Source organism: Oncorhynchus kisutch, linkage group LG29, assembly GCF_002021735.2.
Source record: "Oncorhynchus kisutch isolate 150728-3 linkage group LG29, Okis_V2, whole genome shotgun sequence".
Lineage (NCBI taxonomy): Eukaryota > Metazoa > Chordata > Actinopteri > Salmoniformes > Salmonidae > Oncorhynchus > Oncorhynchus kisutch.
This window is the reverse complement of record NC_034202.2, coordinates 14,851,628-14,878,328: the sequence shown is the minus strand read 5'-3', so window position 1 is coordinate 14,878,328 and position 26,701 is coordinate 14,851,628. Positions and strand designations below refer to the sequence as shown.

Here is a 26,701-nt window from a genome sequence, read left to right as displayed (position 1 = left end):
TGTGTGCCTTTCCAAATCATGTCCAATCAATTTAATTTACCACAGGTGGACTCTAATCAAGTTGTAGAAACATCTCAAGGATGATCAATGGAAACAGGATGCATCTGAGCTCAATTTCGAGTCTCATAGTAAAGGATTTGAATACTTACAGTACCAGTCAAAAGTTTGGACTTTTGGGTTTTTCTTTCTTTTTAACATTTTCTACATTGTAGAATAATAGTGAAGACATCAAAACTATGAAATAGCACATATGGAATCATGTAGTAACCAAAAAAAGTGTTAAACAAATCAAAATATATGTTATATTTGAGATTCTACAAAGTGGCCACCCTTTGCCTTCATGACAGCTTTGCACACGCTTGGCATTCTCTCAACCAGCTTGAAGTCTTCCCCCACTATTTCTCGCATATTTTTTTTTTTTTAAGACAAAACGTTCCCACCTTGTCTAGCGTCATTTGTTTTGTCGACATTTGGGAAGTTCACTGACAAATGTGCCGTTTCCATCAAGTGGGTCATGCCATTTTTTATCCTGCATCGACTACCCGCATGAAAAGGTTGGATCAAAACCTTGTTAGTAACACTTAAGGTGGTTAAGAGTGTGAGAGGAGACTGGTGAGGGGGTGGTAGTGAGAAAGTGAAATACTAATCAGGACAATCAAACAGTTGCATAGTAGAGCAGCACTTTAACCTCTCAAACCCTGAGTCTTGGTAGAATGTCTTACTTTTCTGTGTCCAGTGCCAGCAGGATGCTCTCCAAGGTCTCTTTAGGGGCGCCCACTCCTATGCCGATCCCCATGCCCACAGCAGGAGGCAGAACTCCGGTTCTGGAGCCCCCAGGGAAGGAGGAGGTGTCCAGTGTCTGCTCGGGTGGGATGGAGAGAGAGCTGTCTGCTTGGCCACCCAGATCACCTCCCACAGAGAGACAGAATGGACTGGAACACACACAGAAGGGTGACAAATGCCTGATTACTGCAACAGAAGAGTGATACTGTTGAAAATACCAGTGTCATGGAATGGAACCTACCCTCCAGTTGTGGTGTCTGCCCTGCCCTCCGCGGTCCTGGGCGTGGCAGGGTCATGTGCAGCACGTGTGCCGGGCACGGTGGAGGTTGTGTCGGCCTTGGCGATGGTTACCTCCTTGGCCTTGCTGGCCTCCTCCCCACAGTGTGGACAGAAGGTCTGGCCCTTCAGTACTGAGGCACAGGCCTGGTGGAAACGGTGGGAGATGTTGATGTCCGGTTGGCACTCCATGAACGTACCCTACAACCCAATACACAGCCAGGTCAGTGTGTCCGCCATTGAAGAATCCCACTGTTTTAACGTTTTCGAAGGCCATAATCACAGAATATATACAGGCCTTGGCTAGTTCAGTGTTATAAGTAGGGCAAGGTTTTTTCCCCCCTAACCGCTAATAAATAGGACCAAGAGCTTTTCCTGGCTTACTAGAAGACCCTTTCCACTCAGAAATAGATGCAGTGTTTGCCCATTCCCACTCCAGGGAGGTCCCAGTACTCACAGCTCTGCAGAAGAAGCCACAGCCGGGGCAGCACTGGTGCTTGACCATGCCGGCCCGGTGGTCCTCACACAGCACCAGCAGCTGCACAGAATTTGAGGGACGCATCATCTCATGCTTTAGAACCGCACTCTGACACCGGCTCAGCTGTGAGGAGAAGGAAAGAGGTACGTATGAGTGAGAAACAAAGGCTGAAAAGGGAGAAAGGGGTGGATAATCAGGACGAAGCCAAAGACATAGGGAGAGAATATGATAAGTGGACATAGGGAATGGGATACGTGCAAAAATATGATGAGGCCTAGCATCAAGGCTCACCTGTCGGTCGACGCTCTCCGTGGCCATGCACTTCCTGTCGGCCAGCGTGAGGATCTCCCGACTCTTGGGCGTCTCCATGCGACAGCTGCAGAGGGGCAGCTCCTGCACCATATCTGGCTCCACACTTCCCATAGCCCCAGAAACTCCTGCACAGAGGACCATCCACTCAGCTCATCTGACAGATGTCAATATGACCCTTACTAGACACAGGTTTAATGCGCTTTCCAAGAGTTTATAGAGATTAATTTATAAAGATACAGACTGCAAGAGCTACAATAGTGGTATAGTTCTAGACTCTTGATTATCAGATTTTATATTTCTATGACAGACCACCAGGGGGCGCTCAGTGCTGCTCTCATGAGTCATCTGAACTTGTCAGGGAGGACAGAGGCCTTGCCTCACAAAACCAAGACCATTTCGGAGTCTTCAGAAACATTAAAAGGTAGTCTATGGATGGGAAAATCTCAGAGGAATTATCTTACCAACAGGCAGTTCAGTTCACAACTACCCCCATTTCCTCTTATTCCCCCATCACCTACTCCTCTGTGGCCTCACTCACCTGTGTGCAGTGAGGAGAGCAGCTTCTCCTGGGCTTTGAGGTTGAGTAAGTGGAGGGGAACCTCTGTGTACTCCTTATTGAGGCCTGCCTGGTCCTGGGGCTGGGGTCCTGTGCCTGGAAAGGGATGTAGAGTTAGCTAGCACAGGGAGCATAAAGTCAAAAGGTAGGAGATCTCTTCAGATGTTTCCATAATGTTCCTCATAGGGCAGAGCGGTGGGTTACTGTACCAGGGAGTCCCTCAATCTTGGGCTTAGGCTTCCTTTTCCGTTTCCTGGATGGCCGGAGCCAGGCGCTGTCTCCCTTTACTTTCTTTTTCAATCTCTTCTTCACGCTGGATTCCGAGCTCTGTGTGTAAAGCAGATCATTTGAGAGATGTATTCTCTCCAATGTCAATCAATGTACCCCTCTCCTCAGTCTGATGGTGGAACAACATGACTGAGGACAAGACTGTGCTTTGATAACGTTTGGGTTCACAAAAACACTCACTTATGTCGTTCTAATCAAAGGACTCAAAGAAGGGAAAAGAGTTGTGTAATCTTACCAAGTCAGACTCGTTCTCCTCTTCTTCCTCTTCAGCTGATTCCTCAGAGTCTGGCTCCTCTCCCTGAACCGACAAGTATCACACAATGTCAAAGAGGTTTGGCCATTTGCAAAACGATTTAATTGCATTTCCTACCTTAACGTGTGGTTCTAAACCTGTGATATCTATGAATGTAATAGAAGCATCATTTTATCAAGGTTCTCAACTGGGGTGCAGACAGACCAACTAAGATTTCAACCTGAAGGGCAAGGCATGATGTTCGACTCTTCTCCTGGCCCGTGGGGACACCTTCCTCTCCACCCTGCTCCTCCTCCTCCTCCCATTCTTCTCCATCTTCTAAATCTTCCTCCTCTGACTCATTCTCCATCCTTTCCCCGTTTACATGTGCTACCTCTTTAGGCTGGGAGGGGGAGCAGAGAAATATTACAACATGATACTGACTGCCAAAAATCCAAATTCTAATACATTTCCTCCCAATTTCCATTAAATTCTAAAACAGTTAAGATAGTCTATGGAGGAGAGATGAAACCTGTGTGCTTTGAGTGGATTGTTGAAGTTGACTAAACATCTCCACCACTGTCAGCTGCCTCAGCACTTTGGTTTTCTTCCTGGGGACCAGACTGTACGTTCCCATCTTCCTCTTCTTCTTCCTCGATGCCGACGCTGCTGGAAAAGAGCAACCAATTGAGCCTCAAGAAGCCATGAACCTCTTAAGCTACGTCACAGTACACACAGCTTTTATTAATACTCCTCTGGCGTTTGCAGCCTTGAAATAAGTAGATAGCCTCCAGTAAGCAAAGTACTGCCATTACATTGTTGTTGTGTGCGATGTTCGCCTTGTACCCGCTCCCCTGTACTGTAGGCCCCAGTGCTGTCTCTCTGACCTGTCTGGGACTTGGCTGTGGCTGCAGCCGGCAAGTCGTTTTGGCTCTGAGGTAGCTGGTTCTGGGAGGGGGATGTCTTCTCCTCCTCTGGTCCATTCAGACTCTCCTCGTCTGCACCGTTTGGTTCTGTTAATGCCCTGTTTAGAAGCTACGGCGATAAAGAAAATATTAAGTGAATCAAAAGGCGGCTATGCTTCACATTTTAATAGAATTTCACTCATGTGTCTCACGGAACTACCTGAACCATTCATCGACTCTCTCTTTACTAGGCTAATACTAGCTACCTTTAGTGTCTGGTTGGACGCTGGCCTGGACATGGTCTTGCGTGCTCGGTGTATGGCGATGGACAGCGGAGAGGGGGCGGGGGAGTCGCTAGGGGACGTGCCATTTTTAGTCTCTGTGTCTGAGTCCCCCTGTCCCGACGGGGAGCCGGCCTGGTGGTTATCAGTTCTTAGTGCACCAGGACTGTGGGCATGCCCTGCTGCGGAGGACAGGAAGGTTGTGGTGGTGTGTCCCACCATTGTGGTGCCGGAGGGCAACCAGCTAGTCCTGTGTGGGGCAGCCACCAAGCCTGTCCCCGTTGTAGACCCCCCCTCCTGCTGCTTGCTGAGGATGTATCCATTACTCCCGGTGACGGAACCGTGAGGTGGGTCGGTCTCCAACATCCCATTCTCTGTGACCACCTGAGACTTGTTGCCCAGGGAGACCAGGGGGGTGGGGCACTGGTGTCCGTTCCCCACCTCTGCGCTCTCATAGGTTCCGTTTAGCTCCGCCTCTGCTCCGGGGGAGGATCCCAGTCTGGAAGCTACCTCATTTCTCAATGTGTCTGGAACAGTAGATATCAGTCAGTCTCACAGTATGGTCTTATGTTAGGCTAGCTCAAGAGACGAAGACTAGGAGTAAACCTTACCATGTTTAGCTGTAATGGCTTTAAAGATGAGCTCACCTCCTTCCTCCTCCTCTCGGTCCCCAGGTGATTCCATCCCCTCCTCCATGGACTCCCCTTTACCCAATCTGCCTTCGGCCAGACCTGTGGGCTGACAGCACACACACACACAAACTGCTAACTCCATGCCCAGCATCAAGAACACAGCTATATGGTCAGAGAAATTCATATAGCCTACAAAAGCGTGCTGTACAATTAACAGCCTTGCTACGCCAAATACAGGCCTACTCTGTTTAGAGAGGTTACAGACCAACAGAATGCACTCATAAACCTAAGTATGTCCACAATTTCACTAGATTTTTAAGCTTGAAGTATGTGAAGTTTATGATCCCCATGGCTGAAATAGCCTGCAACTCTGTGTGGCTATAACAGAAACAGAACAGAACTCTTATGAACAACACTACAAAGCCTAATGGGTTGTTCCACCTGAAAAAAGTACAAGCATTATTTTGTTGAAATATAATTTTCTCTGAGAAATTAAGCTAATTGAATGAACCAAATTGGCCATTTTCATTTATAGGACTCATAATATTCAATAAATATAGTACCTAACATTGATTTGGACAAAACGTATTCCAAACAATGAATAAGACATGAGGAATAAAAATAAAATAAAAAAATGGCCAAAAGCCACCCACGGACCCCACACCAAGCCCACCAACGGACAGTAGTAGTAGTATGAAGCTGCGGCTTGGTGTATTGTTTATTCATACTATGTAAGGTATTCTTATTGAATATGGTGATGACCCCCCTGTTCAGAGAAATTAGCCCAGCTTGCATTTTCCCCATAAGTGTGTAAGTACCATGTTTTGCCCACCAGATGTCACTGTTCCTGCCACATTATTTTATCACATTTTCTGGTGTCTTGCGTTTATTAATAAATGGATAACAACATTTTCTCTGCAACTTTGGGTAGAAAACCAATAGCTTTTGCTCATGATGAAAATAAATATTATGGCCATCCTCACAAGTCAAGCCAGTCCTCCACGAAAGCAATTCAGTTTGTCCTTTTCTTAGGCTTAATCTGTGTCCAGGAAATAGCCCATGTGTGTGGTTTATTCCCTTCAATAAAAGTCAGGATTAGTTAGACCATTCCTGGTGCACAAGCAAACCATTAGGCTTCAGCAGTTCTAATGGTTTCAATGTTCTTCAAATGGTAAATGTCCCAAACACACACACACTCTATAGTGTTTTGCAATGGGTTGGATTTAATGGTAAATGTCACTAATCACATGACAGAGATGTTTGCTAATAATTTTATTGAAAAACACAACTACCATGCAATGGTTTATAATTGTATTTTATTAGGGTTCTCATATTTTAGTCCCTAGTCAATTTTTCAACCCAAGAAAATTGCAATTAACAGAAATGTCCGTTATTTTTTTTTTTTAACTAATTGACTGATGTCGGTTCAATTATTTTAATTCCATTTAGTTCTGTGAGCACAACGCGCAGTTTCTCTAGAGACAAATCAGATCAAGCGCAAACTGTGGGATGTAGTAGGGAGTTGTAGTGTCCAACAGGCCAATATTCCACATAGTTTAGCACAGAACACATTGTAATTAACAACAATGACCATAATCCATTGCGCACCTACTTGTCCTGTGTGTGGAGCAGACACGGAGAGAAGAGACGGAAGACGTGCGATGGAGGGGGATAGAGAGCAGCTTCTTCGCGAAGGGACATACAGACACAGACATACATTGGTTTTGTCTATTGTTTGTATTATTTTTTGTTGTTGCATTGTTTGTATATCATGGTATTTTTAAATATGACTGTCCTTGTCTATCAGTGTATCAGTGTTTCATTACTTGTCATATTTTGTGTTTAATTGTGGACCCCAGGAAGAGTAGCTGCTGCTTCAGCATTGGGGATCCAAATAAACAAATACCTGAAAACATGGGATTAATGGGATTAAATGGGACTTTTATTAATTGATTTATGCTGTGTTACAGCATTCAACCCACATAATGCATAGCACATTTAATGTTAATTAGATTTTTTAAATACATTTTTAAATAATCGAACCGGGGAGGTCATCACCAAATGCACAGAGAATACATTACACAGTATGAATAAACTCCTAGCAGCAGCTTCATACTACTTGTCAAACAGAGAACTGATATTGTATTCTGGCCGTTGGGGTGGCCTTGATGTAGGGAGGTCCATGGGCTTTTCACCATTTATTTGGATTCCTCACATCTTAAATCATTGTTAAGAAATGGTTTGGTCCAAATCGGATGTTGGGTACTATATTTATTGAATATTATATTCATTCTATGAATTGAAATGGCCAATTTGGGTGTGATTGTCTTAGCTTCAAATTGAAAGAATTTCAGAACAATCTGAGATGATGGGTGTCCTGGCTTGATGAAATGACATGGAACAACCCCAATGACAGACACTGGTTGGACAGACACGGTACAAAAGACACCTTCACTATGGGAAATTCCCCATGTGGGATCCAGGACCACCACACTACAGATGACTCATTCTTTAACACACCGAGGCCAAACAGGAAGAAAGGCCAGGTGCTCTGCTCCCTCTCTCTGGCCCTCTGTCTTCAGGCCCTCACCGACTACGCTCTGCTGGCATGCTAGGCTGAAGGCCCAGTTCTGGCCGCTGCTCAGTAAGGAGCACTGTAATAGGAATGGAATTAAACGGGTGTCTCCTCTCCTCCTCCAGAGAGCTGCCTACTGAAAGGCTTTAACTCCAACATCTCAAACCTCCAGAGAAAGCATTTCATGCTCAACCAACTGTCAGCATACTTCAAAGAGTCAAATAGGCCAAACAAGGCCAAATTACTCAGATTAGCACCAGGATCATAAGTCAACTATGATGATTATGGTGAAGACCTATGCAGGGACAAGAAACAACCCATAACATGTTCTTGTTTGCCTTGCCTTATTCTGTCTCATCTTCACTCATGTACCCGGTCCATCTCTTTCAATACTAGCGGCTAATGCAATCTTCCTTCAGCAGCACCAGACAAAAACAAACAAAGGATAAAGACAGCAGACACAAATGAACCAGACCAGGAAAACCAAAAACAGAACAGATACATCAGACAGAAGATAAAGAAGAGGACACATGCAGTTATACCAGTGGATCCACCTTTTCAAACCGACAGGTTTTCCTGTGTTTCTGTTTCAGAACGTCTGAAAAGCTCAGAAGAGGAAGCAGGTAAGAGGGATCCGCAATGGGAGGAAATTCACCATCTTCCCCTTCCCCGCTGACGACCCAGGCCCGTCGCAAAAGTTCTCACTACCAATTGGAAGCCCCATCAGACACCTGCCTCTAAAGCCACCACAAAATGTCTGCCTAATGTGGCTCTAACAACAAAATATGCCCTTCTCTCAGTCTCCACCAGGGGAGCCATTACACAGACAGTTTTATGTGGGCTAAGAGTGGGAAGGTTGTGCAGTGCTTTGGTATTGGAGGATATAGCCTAGCATCAGACTCCATCAGCTGTCCACGGCCACCTCCCCTACAGTCCCCTCGGCCAGAGGATGGCCCCCACCTCTTGGCACCCTGCCACCATCAGGAGCTGAAGAGGACCTATTAGATTGGTTAGATAGAGGCCTCTTGTTTCAATGTGTCCTTCAGGATTAGCCTGGCCAATGCCTGTCAGATTAAAAGGCACCTCAGCCTAGCTGCTAGATTTGAGGGGAGAGCAGAGTCTGACCGACAAACTCAGGAGAGCTTTTGATATGAAACCCTGCTCTGGAGCTCCACCTGACAGAACATTGAGTCAAGGCTGATAATTCACAGTGGAAATCAAGTCAAATAAATTTGAAAAGTAACCCAAACAATGGGCTTATTTGTTTTAGGTCTAAGCAAAGGGATGTGTGAATTGTCTAAAACCACTGACACCCCAGTGGACAAAGACACCGGTGTCCTCTGTCAGGCAGATGCATGTATGTCTTGACAATGTAGTGGCCTCTCTGTAGCTCTTGCCACACATAGCTCAGTGGATCCACAGACAAATCCATTGGTATTCTGAGCACTCTGCCTTATCCTGCTCTCTCCTCTCGGTTATGAGAGAAATGTCTTCGATTTAGAGATACTTCGATGTATTAATGAAAAAAAAAATCGCAATCACATAGACTAAAGTCTTCCAACATCAAACAGAAAGCAATTGAGCTTTTTCAACAGTTACGGGAAAAATTGGTCATGCTCGTCTGAAACACTTGCTCGTCTAAGCCACTCGCACCCAAGAGCAAGCTGATAACTGTCAGAGGCTGAGGCTCCCAAAGAAAAAGGATCTCTAAGGCATTCTCACATGAGACCAGGTAGAAGAGAAGGGGTTCCAGAGACATATTCCAAGGTGTGTGGTCAACACAGGTATGAGAGGGGAGAAACCCTTTCATATCCCTTCATAGATTCAAGAAACCTCTAATCGTGCTTCTCTATGTCCTCAGTTCTGCCCCTAGTGGGTGAAAATGGAAGTTGCTCATTGGAGAGAGAAGGAGGGGGAGGGAAGAGAGAGAGAGAGAGGGCCGTCTGCAGATCTCCGCCATTTCGTAACCAGATTGTTTACTGACACAACGTGGCCAACGCTGCATTTTTCCACTAGGTGGGGGACATGTGGCCAGGATTTACGTGGATGGGGGATGGGAGCTCCAAGGCAGATCCACCTATGGGTTCTAATAAATAATTAGCCAACATGAGAAAAGACAAATATATCAGAATCATTACAAAATGTAGGCTACACAATGAAAGCCTGTAACAAAAAAAAAAGGATGTAAAACAATTATACTGTAAAAAAACAAAACCGACTTCTAAATGTTAATATCAGACACTGTCATTTAAAAATGACTGCATCTGCCCACCATTTCTTTCTAAAATAAATTGAATGGCAGCGAGGTCAGTGCACCCTATAGCTATTAGAACACAGCTAGCTACATGACTAAAGTCTATCTTGGGTTGTGGGTTCTGACGCCAGCCCCCTGAATAAGGCTTGTCTAGCTATTGAAAGGCTGTGAACGATTAGAAAACATCTACTAACATAGCCTGGCAATGTAAACAACAATCCAGCTTCCTCCTATCACAGGTGTTAAGATTGCCCAGCGCCCAAGAGAGCAACACCCTAAACAAAAGACGCATTGACAAAAGGGTAAAAAAAACAGCTATTGAGCAATGACCATCGACACCTTGAAGATCGCCCCTCTTTCCTCGAAGATGGATGATTTGTATCATTAAATTCACAAGATGGCAGCATGAACAAAAAGTGAGGAATTTGGACTTGTAACAATGTGGGGGAAAAAATAAATTATTGTTGCAAAGCCATTATGGAGTGCAAAATGCAGGTACCATCACACTGGATACTGAAGATGGTGCGGAACAGCACTGAGGCTACGGTATTGTAAGACCTGAGTCTGACTATCGCACAGGATTATCCTGCAGTCATTCATCCTTCTTCTGTTTCTCTCCAGTGTGTATTTTACCATATGGGACATTTTCACTGCGGTACCTCCTTGGCCCTTTCCTGGAGGAGAGGGTATGGCTGCAAAGAGAAAGAGGAAGGAAGGCGAGAGAGGAGTGAAACGAGGATGGGTCTGAGTCCTGGAGTGCCTGCCGGACAGTAAGGGAGGAACACCATTTGAGAATTCCAAGAAGTCGGACCACTGCCGAGTACATTCATCTCCAGCCTACTGTAGCATGCTCCTTTCCCTTATGCCAATGCTCCAAACACATTTCCCCAGACAGCAGGACCCACAAAACACCTTGGCGAGATTCAAATAGCCATTCTTCTAACACCTGACCCAGGTGAACACAGTGCATTACTAACCACTTCACCATAGGGGAGTAGCAGCTTGCTGCCATATGAAATGCTGCAGTCACAGATCACATCAGGCTGAAAAAGCCTTGATTACTGATCAAACTCTCTGTTCAAGCCTGCTGTCAAGGACTCTGAAGACTGGCTTCACAGCCCAGAATAGGCTACTGTCCCCTTCCCTGTGGTAAATATGTACTTGCAGTAGGCATCATACCTGCTTTCTCCTGATGGCCTCCATTGAGGAGAGTGGTGGAGAGGGAGAGAGAGTGTGTGTGCTTGAGAGGAACGGGAGTCTCCAACGGATTGTTCCTCTTCTCCTTTTCCTCCTCGCATGCAGACATTCAACTCGTTGGTCATGTGACCCAGCAGCTCCCTCGGTCCCTCTCTTCAGAGGTCTTCCACAGAGCATGCGCAGTCAGTTCGAATCAGTGGCTCCTCTTTTTTTCTCTCTCGCGACCTGTGCGCGGATGAATGTGGACAGCCATTTCAGGAACAGCAACATCCAAAAGTGAGAAACGGTCACCAAGCAAGGGGCCAAAAGAGGAGAGGTGTGTGCGCGCGAGTCAGCTTCTTAAAAACTCAATCAACACTGTTCTCATTTAAAACAGAGCCCGCGAGGAGAGAGGCAAAAATGGAACTAGCATGGGAGCGATTCTCAGCCACCTCACCTCTACATTTACATTCTAATCTTTTAGCAGACACTCTTATGCAGAGAGATTTACAGTAGTAAGTGCCTACATGTATTACATGTTCATACTGGTCTCCCGTGGGAATCGAACCCACAACCCTGGCGTTGCAAGCACCATGACCTATGAACTGCGCCACAATTGGCCATCAGGCCAAGCCAACTCTTCGACAGATAGGCCTACTGTAATGTACCTGTGGAAATGATGGATGCCAACTTCACTGTATCGGCAAGGAGAGGTCAGAAAAGGCATCTAGCGAACTGTTCTATGACATGACCCTTGAAGCAGACAATCTCATGTGAATTCTAAATTAAATTAAATGACGAACAAGCCATAGGAGAAAGCTTGGGGGAAGCTAGACTATAACCAAATCAAAAAGACGTCGAAGTATGTGGACTGCCGATGATGTCGCTACCTTTTGGCGCAATAATTTTTCTGTTTGGGTGTAATTCATAACAGAAAAAAAAGATCTAATCCAATCCCATTGCTTCAATAGCTTGTTAAACACTTCCTTCGGCAACAGTGACTCGGATCTTGTTTCAGTGGTGGAATCTTTTGGCATAGAACTACGTCAATGCCTACGTCACTACTTTATCCGCTTGAATAAAATACGAAATAGCAGCAAGCAAGATTGATAGCAAACTTTGGTTTTTAATCACAACGTTCTGGCATGTCTGCCTTCTGATTTGTTGGGAGAGTCCCCAGGATAGTTTTCTTCTTTCTTATCGACATAGGCAGTGACATAGTTATTTTAGGCCAAAAGAGTCAATCATTGAAGCCAGACTCTAGTCACTCTGTTGCCTGGGGTGGGGGTCAGGTTTTCGAGAATATTGATTTACACTGCTGAGTGACTAGTCCACCTCTTCTTTTGAGAGGTGAAATACCTTCTTACCTTCTTCTCCCTGTTTTTCTCCCTTGCCATCTGCACTTCTCCCTCTGAAATGATGGGAGGTATCAAGGCTTCCTCTCTGACCACTGAATTAATTCCTTATATTGTCCTCAGGCTGAAGACCACAGGGCAACACCACACGATGCCTCCCCAGAAGAGTCGGGGAAACTAGCACACATTTCCCAATCATACAGGCCAGGGTCCTTCTCTGATTTGATATGCACACATCCACTATTGTTTTCCCCTCCTCTCCAGAGTGATGCATTTTAATTTGTTGTGGTAAATGAAAATACAAATATGAATTGTTTAACGCCAAGCTGAAGTGGCAAGGGTGTCAAGGAAGGATATGAAAATAGGCCATCAATTTATCAGAGAGAGTTTGATAAGGACACCAGATCTGGCACATAATCCTTTCAGAATGTCAGAGCTATTCTGAGATTCCCTGTTACAAATAGAGGCTTGAATTTCCCTACACATTTTATTAATGACAAACCTCTCTCCAGAAAATGTTAAGTTTATTAGCTACATAGGATGGGAACTCAATCGTGCTCATTGCTTCTACAGCCCTGTGTTCACGCTGCCCTATTGTCAGGCCCTAAACATGGCACTACAAGGCAGCGAGGCAGTCTACCGAGCATGCTCAGCAGGCATCTCAGCCATTTTGAAGCTCTATGAACTAGCTAAGTTGCAGGCAATGGAGTAAGATCTCAGCAGTCCCTTTCCACAAAAAAAAATCTAACAACGATCTTAAACCCACACCATATTTCGAAATCTTACATCCCACAAAGAAAAATCTCTTTCGTGTTTTCTGTTGGACAGGAATCAATGTATTTTCTTATGCCACGATAGAGCCGACGCAGGAAGAAAACGAGAGCAAGAAAGAAAGAGAAAGAATTCAGCACTAAACAGAAACTGAGGCCATAATAGGAGTTCTGTTAGTCTACTCGCAGCAGTGTATGCTACCACACGCCCACGGAAAGCCGGGGCCCACTGCCAGTGAGACATTTAGTCCTCATCTCTTCTGACTATGGCCACTAAAATTAGTACAACCTATGCACACACACACACAACGAGAGGCTACCAGAAGTCACTAGTACTCCACAATAAATTCTCCAAAAGCTGGTGTCATGCTAACAGCCTTCAAGAAAAGGGCTTGACAAAGACTTCTACATTCTGACAGTTTCCATCCCACTCTAGTTTTCCACCACCCAGGTTAGTTAACCCATCAACTCCAACAGAATACCTCACAATTGGTTGATTCTCAGGATTACAATGTTCAACAGACTGTATTTGTGGACGGTTGTACAATTCAGCTAGATTTGTAAACAACATCAATGCTGTTCATTCGGAACTAAGGCCTTTCCCAAATCAACCCGAATAATACAAAAGACAGAATGCCTGATGTCCTCATTAACTAATCCAAAGAGTCAGAGGGGAACACAGGGCTTCCGCTTCCCTGTCCCTGCTGAGCTGAGCTCCTGGGGTGGATATGGATTTGAGGCCCCTCTACATGTACATGGAGCATTCAGAGGATAGTTCCTCAGTCATTCACAGGAATATGGTTTAGCCAGACACATACTAGGCTATCGCCAGCTGATCAAGTCTTGCTGGGTATCTCGTTCTCCTGATTGATAAACCTGAGCGTTTCTGGTCTACAGGTAAAAGACATGGCCAAGTCTGTGGAACCTTGGACACAATTCAATCGATTAGTTTAATTAATTGACCAATCAATCGTGGAGTTTAGCTTCCCCCAAAAAAAGAGAGAAATTAAGGAGGCTGTCAATTCCCAAACTATTTAAAAAGACAACTGAGATCCATCTGAGCAAGCCCCATTAGAAGAGAGTCGAGACATAAAAAAAATGGAGATTGTAATAATCCCATCCTTTTCTTTCAAGTTCGCCCCCAGGCAACCATTGAAGTACATGGATAAAGCAGTGAATCACCATCGATGGGGGAGGAGGAAAAGGGAAAGGGCGAAAGTAGAGCTCCACACTCAACATCTAGCTTCCCACACATGCACTGTCCCAGCTCAGGTCACATGACCAACTCTCTGTAGAAAGCTCTGACATGGCCTTTACTGGGCATGCTCAGATGGAGCCCTGCTTTTTTTCATAGAGAAGGAAGAGGGGGAAAAAAACATTGCAGCCATTTCGTGAAACGATATCAAGAGACAACAATGGGCAATGGGAAAACTGTCAAGGGGTTTACCACATTTCAGAATGTGAACGTCTAGTTATAAAATCCTCCAAATTTACTGGATGATTTCAATCACTGGCATCAACCGGTGACACAATCCAAAATATTATTTACTGCAAAGGCCTAATCACATCAACAAGATTTAGGATGTCAGAAAATATTTTCTTTGATGAAAATTAGGGAAACAGTTTCTCTGGCCAAGTCTCTGATACTCGGCCTTGCGTACATTTGCAGGTAGCATAAATATTAATCACGTACCTAACAAGAACAGATTATTTTGGTGCTGCACCGTACTAAAACAGTAAGCTATTACCTTCTTAGGAACAATGATTTCCCTTTAACAAAGCACAAAAATACTAAATTATACCACCTTATGTCAATCTTAATGCAAGAACCACTTTCCAGTCACAAACTTGAACTCCTCACCCACCAGGGGCCAAGAAGTTCCCAATTCTTCATTTAATAAAAAATGTAAACACTGGATAAGCTGTTCTGAGGTAGGCCTAAAACTAAGGAGTCCATATGGGTCACTGTCTGTTGTTTTGTACAGTTTAACACTAAGTGGATTTATCGCCCACCAACAACCAGAATGGTGTTGGGAACAGCATTATGATCTGTTCCGACTGCATCTAACTCAAATGGCATTGATGAAATTGTTTGCATTGCAATGCAAATCATCTGTAGAACACAGCAGTATTCACTTTCCATTCAAGTATTGCACTGCTGCTGGACTTATTTAATCAGAATAGCCTGAACTAAAGAGGCCTACCCATCAAATAAGTGTTCACCGAAAAGAAGCATCACATGTTTTCCCACCAAGAGTAGGATCTTTGTAGATGATAAGCTGCATGCTCCATCATGAACCAAAAACAAGGAAGATCAGGGTTTTTCCCATCACAGTCTTCTATTCAATGAGAGAGAGCACAAGACACATCCCAAATTGGCCAGTTCACCCACTCCTTCACCATTTGAGAGATAAGTCGAATGCACTTCAGCCACTTCACACTGGAACTAGCTAAACCCATATCTACACATATCCTACCTGCACATCGCAAACAATAGGCTACATACATACAGCTTGAGGCCAGGTGGCTATTAAATGATTTACCAGTTGCCTAACAAATTAAAAATAGAGATGAAAGAAATACTGTGATCACTACAACATGAGTGATGCATAGAGAAATAAAGAGCAATGATTCCCCTATTCCACTAAAACATAGTCAGAGGATCAGTGTAAGGTTGCAGTAATGTGGACCCCACCTTGTTACTCCCCCCTTACCACAGTGCACCATACCTTTGTCAGCAACAGAGATGCCGTGCCTTCAAGGAGCCGAGCTGACGCCATAAAGAGCCGGTCGTTCCTGTTAAGGCCAGAGGCCTAGTTGTCAGCTCTGCCCAGTACCCTGTCTATCCAACAGGAGCAGCAGAGCTCAGCTCAGTGCTGAGCATGCTCACTGATGCCCAACAACTGACAGAGGGAGGGAAGACTGCAGGGAAGAACTAGCTTCTGTGGCTAACGATGAGCAAGAAGTGGAATCTGCCAGTCCAGAGGCATTCACGTTTACCCAGACCACCGCAAGTCAACAGTCCGACCTTCTTGTATCATCAATCCGCTTCTCCTTCCAACATTTTTGACTTCTGTAAAGAACATTTGGGTTGAAGAATAATTTGTTTTATAATTCTCTCCACTAATGTTTCCCAATGCTCTCCTCCAAAATGCCTGCTAATGGCTGCAACAACTACCAAGGGTCAAAATAAAGTCAATTTGGGATACATTAGGTCAGGCTCCCCCACTTATCTGGCACAAACAACAAAGCAGGCTCTGGGACTCTTCTTAGAGTGCCATCACCAGGGACTTTAATCACAATTTAGGTCTACACACTCACAATACTAATATTCAAAGCAAAGTAAAAAATAAGGCAACACGTCAGTAAACCATGAACTATCTACTTGATTCAGAGGCCAGTATAAACAAACATTAACAACATCCATTCCTCTGTGTTCCCTGCCAAAGCAAATGCAATGGGCATGATGTGTGTGGTTATTACTGGCATGTGTAGACTATTGTCTGCAAGAAGAAAAAAAACATATGTTGGCTATGTGGCTCTGGAGCTATAATGAATGGATCTTTGGGTGCAGAAGGTAACAACCTCAGATTAGAAGATTCCTCCCTGTCAACAAGCCAGATGCATGTTGTCCCTCACAGAAGTGACATCGGCATCTTCAAACAGATCGAGAGGACTGAGGAGTGGTACCTCTCAATAGAAGGAACCTGCCAGGGAGTGTTGGAGGAGACTGTCCTTAAGTGAAACATAATTCGAACTCCCTGTCGGATAACAGCGGATTGTCACAAAATTGCAAATGAAATGTACACGAGAGTTCTCCAGTAGATATTACCAGTGGTCTAGTGGAGGGTATACGCAGGTACAGGCCGTATAACCACTTATTCAGTGGGCATTACGTTTACTCACTTCTTAATCACCACTGATATGTATCAAATTAGTGTAGTGGTGGTAAACACTATCAATGTATAGGGCTGATGGAACTGATTGGACAGTTTAGCTTAAAAAGTTGAACAAATTGTATTTATTCATATAATTAGGCGCAGCAATGTACACGTGGCAGTAGACCTACGCAAATGCAATTTGCAGGAAAACACATTCATATAATGCGCACCACACATGCAAGCGGTTTCATGCAGAGATGGAAATGTCCAATAGAAAGAGGGGGGATTTAAATGATCATATGATTATGATCATTCCTTTGGCTGCTACACAATGAAAGAACGTTGAAAGTAAACCAATAGAACACATCCCTATCTGTCAGAATTATATAATTATTTGCATTAATCCAGTGGCCATTTTTTTTGCAAACTCACTCATGTGCTACAAAAACACTGCTAGCCAAACCGTGCTAGATGCCTCACACTTGAATTAAAGGGTAACTTTACTAAAAATCTAAATTTCTTAGATTTTTCCCTAAAAGTGGTCTCCTGATCTGGTTTAAGCATTGCTATGGACTTAGAACATACCAATTTGTTTGTCTATAAATAAATAGTGTGACTAAGCCTGAATTTGGGAGGAAAATCTGAAACCTGTGGATTTCTGACTCAGGGGGGGGGTTAATATACCCACTTCTCCAGGGACCACTTGATATCACCGAAGTCTGTTTACATATTGATCAAATTACATTTCTACGACCCGTGAGCTAATCATGCGACCTTGTTTGTTGAGTCAACACTGAGGGTGTTGGGAAGTTCGTGCAACAATGTTACCAGCTGCAGTCACTTCTGGCTTCATTTGAACAAATCCGTATGCTTATGCTTGTTACTTTGTTTCGTCCCGCAACGAGCCACTGTCTGCTGGACTAAGCAACTTGTTACTGTACTCAAGTTTATTTGGCTACACTGTACATAGCTAGCTAACAAACCCGTATACTTCCCTCTGCATACTACAAGCGTTGCTCTTCTGTGGCGTTACCTCAGCTATCCATTTAAAATCAACTAGATTCCTATCATAGTTGTGTTGGATCTCACATGTACTAGCTGGTTAACTGGGGATTAGCAGGAGTTCCAAGCTAGCGAGCTCCATTGTCGAGCTGTAGTCAACTTTTGATGTATCGTGCAGCCAACACCAGCTATGCTAGTCGCTTGATTTGAGAGGGAATTTGAAATTATACACTAACCGGAATAATGCTAGTTACTTCGTTAATATACGTTATTGTTTTTCACGTTTATCAACGATAACTACATCCTTGGACCAGAGCCCTGTTTGGACCCCAATACAGGTATCCAAGTTCGATTCATATATAACGTTAGGCAGCGCGGTTAATATTACAAAAAGCTAACTTGTTAGCTAACGTTAAGCTAAGCAGTTAGCTAGCAGCTCCCTGTATAGTGGGAAACAGTGGGGGGGGGGGACAGATTACTCTCGCAATAGAAAATGCCCCAAAAAGGGTGTAGAAAAATAATGTCAATAGTTATGCAAGAGTTAAATCAATTGCAATAATGTGAGTTTGCACAGGTAAAACACTAGCTAGCTGAAGAGCCGGATGGCGACAAGGCCCTGGAACTTGTATGACTGAACAAAGCTGAATGCATCAACATGCACAATTCAGATTCCGGGGCAGCGCATCCTCCTAGCGATACAAGCACATTCAATTGCCCTACAGACACAAAAGCAGGGTTTCGGAATTGACGGTACCGGGCGGGCAGTTTGAAATATACTGAAAGCAGAGGTCTCACAACATTTATCCTCGTTTAAGTTTTTTGACCTAAAACTACAACATTTGTTGAAACGGGCAAGCCCACGGTCATACAAAAACACACAGCTGCAGGAAACCAATCTTGATGTAAATATGCCCCTCTTGCTTACCTCGGCTTGCACGGAAGCCATGGTTCCTTTTGCCTGACCAGTCTCCGCCCACTTAACTCATTGCGTCATCACATTCATTTCTTTGACGTGTTCAATAGCGGTCTGCTATAATTGAATTCAATATAATCGGTATTAAGTGATGCTTACATTTTACTCAAGCAGGCTACATATCCGTTCTGGGCATTGCATCCTATGTGTGCACTGTATAGTATGAGCGAGAGTTCGCATTTCCACTTGCAAAATGGGACTATAGAATAGTCGTATTGAACTGCTTTAAAAAAAATCTACATCATGAATATACGATGAAATGTCATTTGTGCAGTCAAAATACAAAAATAATTACTATTTGTTTATCAATGTCATCAGAAATGTATCAAGGCAATTAAATGCGCTATTTCTAGAGGTGCATTAAATTGTGAAATCAAAAAGGTGAAGGATCTCATCTATCTTCATTGTATTGTTCAACCAGAAAATACTACCAAGGTAAGAAACTATGGTCTCTTGGATCCAATAACAACTCAAAGGCAAAGCCTCTCTCTATCTCACACACACACACACACAATCTATCTCTGTCTGACTCTCCATCCCTTGGCAAGTATTTTTTATTTGATTTCACCTTTATTTAACCAGGTAGGCTAATTGAGAACAAGTTATCATTTACAACTACGACCTGGCCAAGATAAAGCAAAGCAGTGTTACACAAACAACAACAGAGTTACACATGGAATAAACAAACATACAGTCAATAACACAATAGAAAAAGTATATATACAGTGTATGCAAATTAGGAAAGATAAGGGAGGTAAGGCAATGAACAAGCCATAGTGGCGGAATAATTACAGTTGAGCAATTAACCACTGGAGTGATAGATGTGCAGAAGATGAATGTACAAGTAGAGATACTGGGGTGCAAAGGAGAAAAAGTATGCAAGCAGACACAGAGCAACTGATAACAGATTCGGAATCAGCCATTTCTACAAGGCAACAGAGGAAAATTATAGCTGCAGTAAACAGTGAGACTGTGAGCCGGAGGTGATATCTCTATGGGCTGGCTACTCGCTACTCTCGCACTTTACCCTGTTGCTGCCATTATCATCATGGCTACTGGCCACAATCTTTAGGCCATGCACCATGCCATTGACAATACAGTATAACAAAGGAAGGCGGCTGCTGTCAGTCACACCAAGGCATGAAGGATGGGAAATGTCACAACTCACTTCATGCACTCACCCATTCTCCTTCTGAGTAGTTGCTAGACCTATTTCCTTGAACTATTCCTATGATCCTGATCAGAAAATGTCCTATAACACCAAACAGACAGCGTATGACGGACCAAAGACGATTATGAAGGGGATACAGGGCCGGATCCAGGCATATTTGTAAAATATTTCATTTATTTAACCTTTATTCAACTAGGCAAGTCAGTTAAGAACAACTTCTTATTTACAATGGTGGCCTACCACGACCAAACCCGGACGACACTGGGCCAGTATCACGGCCAGTGGTGATACAGCCTGGAATCGAACCAGGGTCTATAGTGGTTGTGCATTACCAGTTTTTCTCTTGTTTGTCAGTCACTGACAGTCACTCAATTAGCCATGTCAGCTAACAATTTTTTGTTAGTTATCTAAACTTGAGGTAATCATGGCTGAATACTGACCGGGCACACAGGGCATGTGCCCACGGGCCCTGACTGGCAAAAGATGTAGATTTGTAGAAAATATGCTTTAAAACTGCACAAAAATTATCTCCATCCCATGGAAAAATGGGTAGCATTGCAGGAAATCAGCTTTAAAACTGCAAAAATGTCTCTCTGCCCCATGGCAAAATGAGTAGAATTACAAAAAACATACTTTAAGTTTTGAGGGAGCATGCAATTGGCATGCTGACTGCAGGAATGTCAACCAGAGCTGATGCCAGATAATTGAATGTTCATTTCTCTACCACAACATTGTTTTACAGAATTTGGCAGTACGTCCAACCGGCCTCACATCCATGTGTATGGCATCGTGTGGGCGAGTGGATGGCTGATGTCAACGTTGTGAACAGAGTGCACCATGGTGGTGGCGGGGTTATGGTATGGGCAGGCATAAACTACGGACAACGAACCCGATTTGCATTTTATCTATTGGCAATTTGAATGCACAAAAATACCTTGTGACCAAGAAATGCATATCTGTATTCCCAGTCATGTGAAATCCATAGATTCCTCACATTAACTGTAACTCAGTAAAATCTTTGAAATTGTTGCATGTTGTGTTTATATTTTTATTCAGTGTTGACCCCTTCGAGACCTATGCCCTCGACCCCAGTCCCATCATTGATATGATTAGTTGAATATATTAAAATAGAATATATTAAAAACAATATATATACAAAAGTATGTGGACACCCCTTCAAATTAGTTTCCAACAAGTCAAATTTCTGGCCTGCTAGAGCTGCCACAGTCAACTGTAAGTGCTGTTATTGTGAAGTGGAAAAGTCTAGGAGCAACAACGTCTCAGCCGTGAAGTGGTAGGCCACACAAGCTCACAGAATGTGAATGGTTTGTCGAGATCGATGTGGAAGAACATGAGTGGCCTGCACAGAGCCCTGACCTCAACCCCATCAAACACCTTTGGGATGAATTGGAACGCCGACTGTGAGCCAGGCCTAATCGTCCAACATCAGTGCCAGACCTCACTAATGCTCTTGTGGCTGAATGGAAGCAAGTCCCAGAAGCAATGTTACAACATCTAGTGGAAAGCCTTCCCAGAAGAGTGGAGGCTGTTATAGCAGCAAAGGGGGGACCAACTCCAAATGAAGGCCCATGATTTTGAAATTAGATGTTCGATGAGCAGGAGTCCACATACTTTTGGTCATGTAGTGTTTTTACAAAGTATTGGGTTTGCATTGAGGGAGATGTGGCAGTCAAAACCTGCACCATGATTCCACCTAGTGGTGATTTCACAGAACATACGTCTTCAGTTCAAGACTGGCAGTATTTCCTGACACTGACAAGGACTTATAATGACACAGACTACTGTCGGGCCAGGACAGAAGGGGTGAATTTCTGAGTTGTGGCCATGCTGATGTGTCACACTGCCCAATTTATGTGGATAGTGTAGCTCTTGGGCATAATCAGATAATAATGACTGACGATAGGAAACTCGTCCCAGGACATTTGGCACTGTACATTATGATGTAGGCTAACGTGATCTCACAATTACACAATAGAAAAGGGGGTTCTCTCACAAAGCACCTATAGAAGAAGCCTACTTTTTTAGCAGTATCCAAAATACGGATTCTTAGTCCACACATTATTTGCCTCACAAGTGATTTGGTACTTTCTGGTGTTTGTAAAAATAATGTTTTGAAAAGAATGTCAAACGAATATCGACATCAGCTAAATTTACTAGATATAGGCAAAGACAGAGAGAAATCCTCCACTTTGAGACTCACCACGATTCTGTTAAAGCTCTCGATCTCCCTCCGGCGTTTTAAAATGACACATAAAGCTTGGAGTACACCTTGTTGTATATCACAAAGTGGTGGCTCTGAGGACATAAGGGAAGGGAACACTGCCGTTGGCTCACTCCAACCAAAGTGCATGAATTTTACAGAATGAATATCGGGCGTGTCAAGCAGATCAATTTTGCCTAGTGATGTAAAAATAATTTAAAGTACTACTTAAGTACTTTATTATTTATATTGTTGACAACTTTAACTTTTATTCCACTACATTCCTAAGGAAAATAATGTACTTTTTACTCCTTACATTTTCCCTGACACCCAAAAGCACTCGTTACATTTTCAAAGCCTAGCAGGACAGGAACATTTTCTAAATCACGCACTTATCAAGAGAATATCCCTTGTCATCCCAACTGCATCTGATCTGGCAGACTCACTAAACACAAATGCTTCGTTTGTAAATTATGTCTGACTGTTGAAGTGTGCTTTTTTTGTACTTTTACTTTTGATACTTAAGAATATTTAGCGATTACATTTACTTTTGATATATTTAAAACCAAATACTTTTGTATGTTTACGGACATATTCAATCGCTCCCTATCCCAGTCTGTTGTCCCCACATGCTTCAAGATGGCTACCATTGTTCCTGTCCCCAAGAAGGCAAAGATAACTGAACTAAATGACTACCGCCCCGTAGCACTCACTTCTGTCATCATGAAGTGCTTTGAGAGACTAGTCAAGGATCATATCACCTCCACCTTACCTGCCACCCTAGACCCACTTCAGTTTACATACACCCCCAACAGGTCCACAGACAACGCAATCGCCATCACACTTGCACACTACCCTATCCCATCTGGACAAAAGGAATACCTATGTAGGAATGCTGTTCATTGACTACAGCTCAGCATTCAACATCATAGTACCCTCCAAGCTCATTATCAAGCTAGAGGCCTGTATCACAGCCTGGTACGGCAACTGCACCGCCCTCAACCGCAAGACTCTCCAGAGGGTGGTGCGGTCTGCACAACACATCACTGGGGGCAAACTACCTGCCCTCCATGACACCTACAGCACCTGATGTCATAGGAAGGCCAAAAGATCATCAAGGACATCAACCACCCGAGCCAATGCGTTTGAATTCACATTTCTATGTGAATTTTGTCGGGTTCCCCAAGAAGTTACATATTGCAGCTTTAAGTCCATTGCAGAAAAAAAAGAAAAAAGAGACAAATCAAAACCCATCCCACTCCTTCAGTCATAGTCCTATCGAGATCTCATTCCTACACAGGCTCAGAGACCTGTGAGGGCGGAAAAGTTGTTAACAGGATTCCTTGCAAGGCCTCAGCTGTGAAGTCAAGGAGACCCAAAAAGCTTTCAGCTACACTCACAATGATGCTGATTTTCTCTGATTTCTTCTCCGCTTGTGCTGTACAGTTTATGACCGCTGCAGTAAATTATACAAATTATACTTTTTCATATGCAATATGTCAGGATCCCTTACTTGACGAGAAATATTCACTGGTGGCTCTACTACCATTGTTTTTTCAATGCCACTTGCCCCTTCAACTCTTCTAACCAACTCCGGGCTCCTGATAGGACACACGTTGAACAGCCCTTATTCTTGCTAACTCTGTCTCCTTCACCCTAACAGGTTGCTTCAGGAATTTGGGGTGCATATTCACCATCACATTTGCAGCATTTTACCTCAGCTGGCATATGATACTCTTCCTGTATGCATATGATACTCTTCCTGTATGCATACACTTGACACATGACCAAATCTTTTGCATTTATGACACTGGAGGTGCTTGGGTACAAAAGCTCTTACAGGGTATCTCACAAAGTCTAACTCTATGTGAGAAGGGAAAGACTCTTCATCAAAGAACAATAGTATGGATGAAGTACCACTCCAGGTACTATCAAAAACCAAAGGTATATCATTTGCATCTACTTCATGCGCCACCCCAGAGATAATCGGTGAAGGTAGCTCGAAGTGGACTTGTGATGATTTTCTGTGTTTCTTCTGTCCAGAAAAAGAGGGCGCTCATGTCACGTGCCTAGGGACAAGACCTGTGCTCTCCGGAGCAGGATGGCGTTGAGGACAGTGTTAACATGGAGCATCTGAAATGGAAGATTCCCTGTGCCTGTGATGCACGATGTGCGAGTGTGGTGAAACTGAGAAGACACTGTCTGTCCTTTTTGAGTTTTGAAGCAGTCTTTACCTGACAAAGTAATGGTAGGATATGTCAGGTATCCTGTCAGAGCTTTTGTGCCAAACCCACTACGGTGTTTAAGATGCCAAGCTTATGGTCATGTTGCAGCAGTGTGTAGGAGGGAGATTTCGAGATGTGGGTCTGCAGGAGGGCAAAACTGTGCGTGTCAATTGTGGGGGTGCCCATGTTGCTGAGAATCAGAAGTGCCTGGTGCGAGAGAGACAGGTTGAGGTTGCCAGGGTTAGAACAGAAGGTGTTGTATGCTGAGGCAGTGAAGAGAGTAGAGGATGATGGGTCAAGGGTAAGGGAAGACCCCCATGAAATGGACAAAAATGAATGGCAACTTATTGGCATTGGGCGAACCATATACACAATCGCAAACACCATTCAAATGGACGGCAGTTCATCAAAACCATATTGCAAACGGAAATCCCAAAGATGGCGAGCATGCTCCACCGTAGATTTTAATATGGCAAATGGTCATGAAGTCAGGTCCCAAGGGTGACATTTTGAAAATCTAAAAATAAAAATACATTTTTTAAAACCTAAGTTCCATAAGGTCCATTTGCCATATATGATCATAGGAAGTTGGCTTCCGAACCCAAAAGTCAGTGAACCATGTCCAAATGGCATAAGAAATGTCCAATGCCATACATAGGTATTGAAAGTACCAAATCAGGATGTTATGTCCATTTACCATATATGATCATAGGAAGTTGGCTTCCAAACCCAAAAGTCAGCGAACTATGTCCAAATGGCATAAGTAATGTCCAAATGGCAAATATAAGTATTGAAAGTACCAAATCAGGATGTTATGTCCATTTGCCATATGTGATCATAGGCTTCCAAACCCAAAAGTCAGTGAACCATGTCCAAATTGTTACATTCTGACCTTAGTTCCTTTGTTTTGTCTTTGTTTTAGTATGGTCAGGGCATGAGTTGGGGGGGCAGTCTATGTTTGTTTTTCTATGTTGGTTTCTGTGTTCGGCCCAGTATGGTTCTCAATCAGAGGCAGGTGTCGTTAGTTGTCTCTGATTGAGAATCATACTTAAGTAGCCTTTTTCCACCTGTGTTTGGTGGGTGTTTATTTTCTGTCTTTGTGTATGTCGCCAGACAGGACTGTTTCAGTTTTTGGTCGTTCAATTTATTGTTTTTTTTTGTATTTCAGTGTTCAGTTTGATTAATTAAATATTACATCATGAACACTTACCACGCTGAAAATTGGTCCTCTGATCCTTCTCGCTGCTACTCCTCCTCAGAAGAGGAGGACGAGATCCGTTACACAAATGGCATAAGAAAAGTCCAAATGGCATTTATCATTATGTTAAGCCCTGAATCAACCTAGAAGGTCTATTTGTCATGTTTGATCATAGGAAGTAAGACTTTCTCATTGGTTTTGATTTCAGCCTGTCCATTTGGTGATGGAAAATCCCTAATTAAATACGTTGGAAATGGACAAATGTAAACTGTCCATTTGCAATGTCTTACAATGGGCATTTACCATTGTGAATTGGACATGGTCTAATATACTGTAGAAATGCCCAACTGACTGGCTCATTGAACGGACAAGAGTGATAGTGGTTAGAGAGAGAGAAGTGGGACTCTCGTTTTTTTTAAATGTATTTTTTTAAATGTCCAAAATTACCAGGGGAGACACCCATTGGCAGGACCCGGGTGGGAGGTGCTCCCTGCCTGGCCATGGACCCCTAGCACCTCCCTGAAGACATTTAGAGCCATAATAAAAAATATGCTCCTGGTAAACTGTTCAGATTACCAGTGCACGGCTGTCTATTTGCAATGTCTTACAATGGGCATTTACCATCACGAATTGGATATGGTCTAATATACTGCAGAAATGCCCATACTGACACCAAACTTATAGATACTGACACCAAACCCACTTTGTCCAACATGTTTAGAAGCCAACTATCACATATTTCAGAGCAGGACCAAAATTCACAGCGCCTTCTTTTAAAATCATATAAAAAACTTAAACAAGTAATTACATTCGAGCTGCGGGTTCTGACATTATGTGTAGGCCTAGCTGAGGCAACACCGAATCCCAAGTTTCGGGTCGATAGGTCATTCGGAGACAGAGCAGCGACCTTAATAAGTGCTGTCTCGTCGTTGTCTGTGATCAGGCCTGTTGTGTCATCTGCAAATCATGAGTGAACAGGGAGAACAGTAGGGGACTGAGCTTGCACCCCTGAGGGGCCCCTCTGTTGAGGATAGCAATTTGTTAAAACAGATTTAAGTTTCCCTGCATTAAAGTCCCCGGCTAATAGGAGTACCGCCTCTGGGTGAACATTTTGTTGCTTGCTTATGGCGGAATACAGCTCATTCAATGCTCTCTTC

The 26,701-nt window shown here is 43.6% G+C and overlaps 1 protein-coding gene across 11 annotated transcripts in view; it reads right to left on the bottom strand.

Moving 5' to 3' along the window:
• The window catches only part of ehmt1b (euchromatic histone-lysine N-methyltransferase 1b), a 28,251-nt gene extending 9,442 nt beyond the window's left edge, over positions 1–18,809 (bottom strand). The window contains exons 1-13 of one of the 11 annotated variants that reach the window (XM_020465344.2): positions 18,682–18,809; positions 4,723–4,849; positions 4,097–4,638; positions 3,813–3,960; positions 3,458–3,594; positions 3,167–3,328; positions 2,929–2,991; positions 2,615–2,732; positions 2,388–2,501; positions 1,829–1,974; positions 1,517–1,660; positions 1,025–1,260; positions 723–932 (exon numbers count right to left, since the gene is read on the bottom strand). In XM_020465344.2, coding sequence (XP_020320933.1) covers positions 723–932; positions 1,025–1,260; positions 1,517–1,660; positions 1,829–1,974; positions 2,388–2,501; positions 2,615–2,732; positions 2,929–2,991; positions 3,167–3,328; positions 3,458–3,594; positions 3,813–3,960; positions 4,097–4,638; positions 4,723–4,849; positions 18,682–18,702 — 2,168 coding nt within the window. In that variant the 5' untranslated portion in view covers positions 18,703–18,809. Of the gene's footprint in view, positions 1–722; positions 933–1,024; positions 1,261–1,516; positions 1,661–1,828; positions 1,975–2,387; positions 2,502–2,614; positions 2,733–2,928; positions 2,992–3,166; positions 3,329–3,457; positions 3,595–3,812; positions 3,961–4,096; positions 4,639–4,722; positions 4,850–10,751; positions 10,867–15,602; positions 15,925–18,681 lie in introns of those variants that run through there. The other 10 variants (XM_031808686.1, XM_031808687.1, XM_031808685.1 and 7 more) reach the window with 10 other exon arrangements.
• Positions 18,810–26,701: the final 7,892 nt, after the last annotated feature.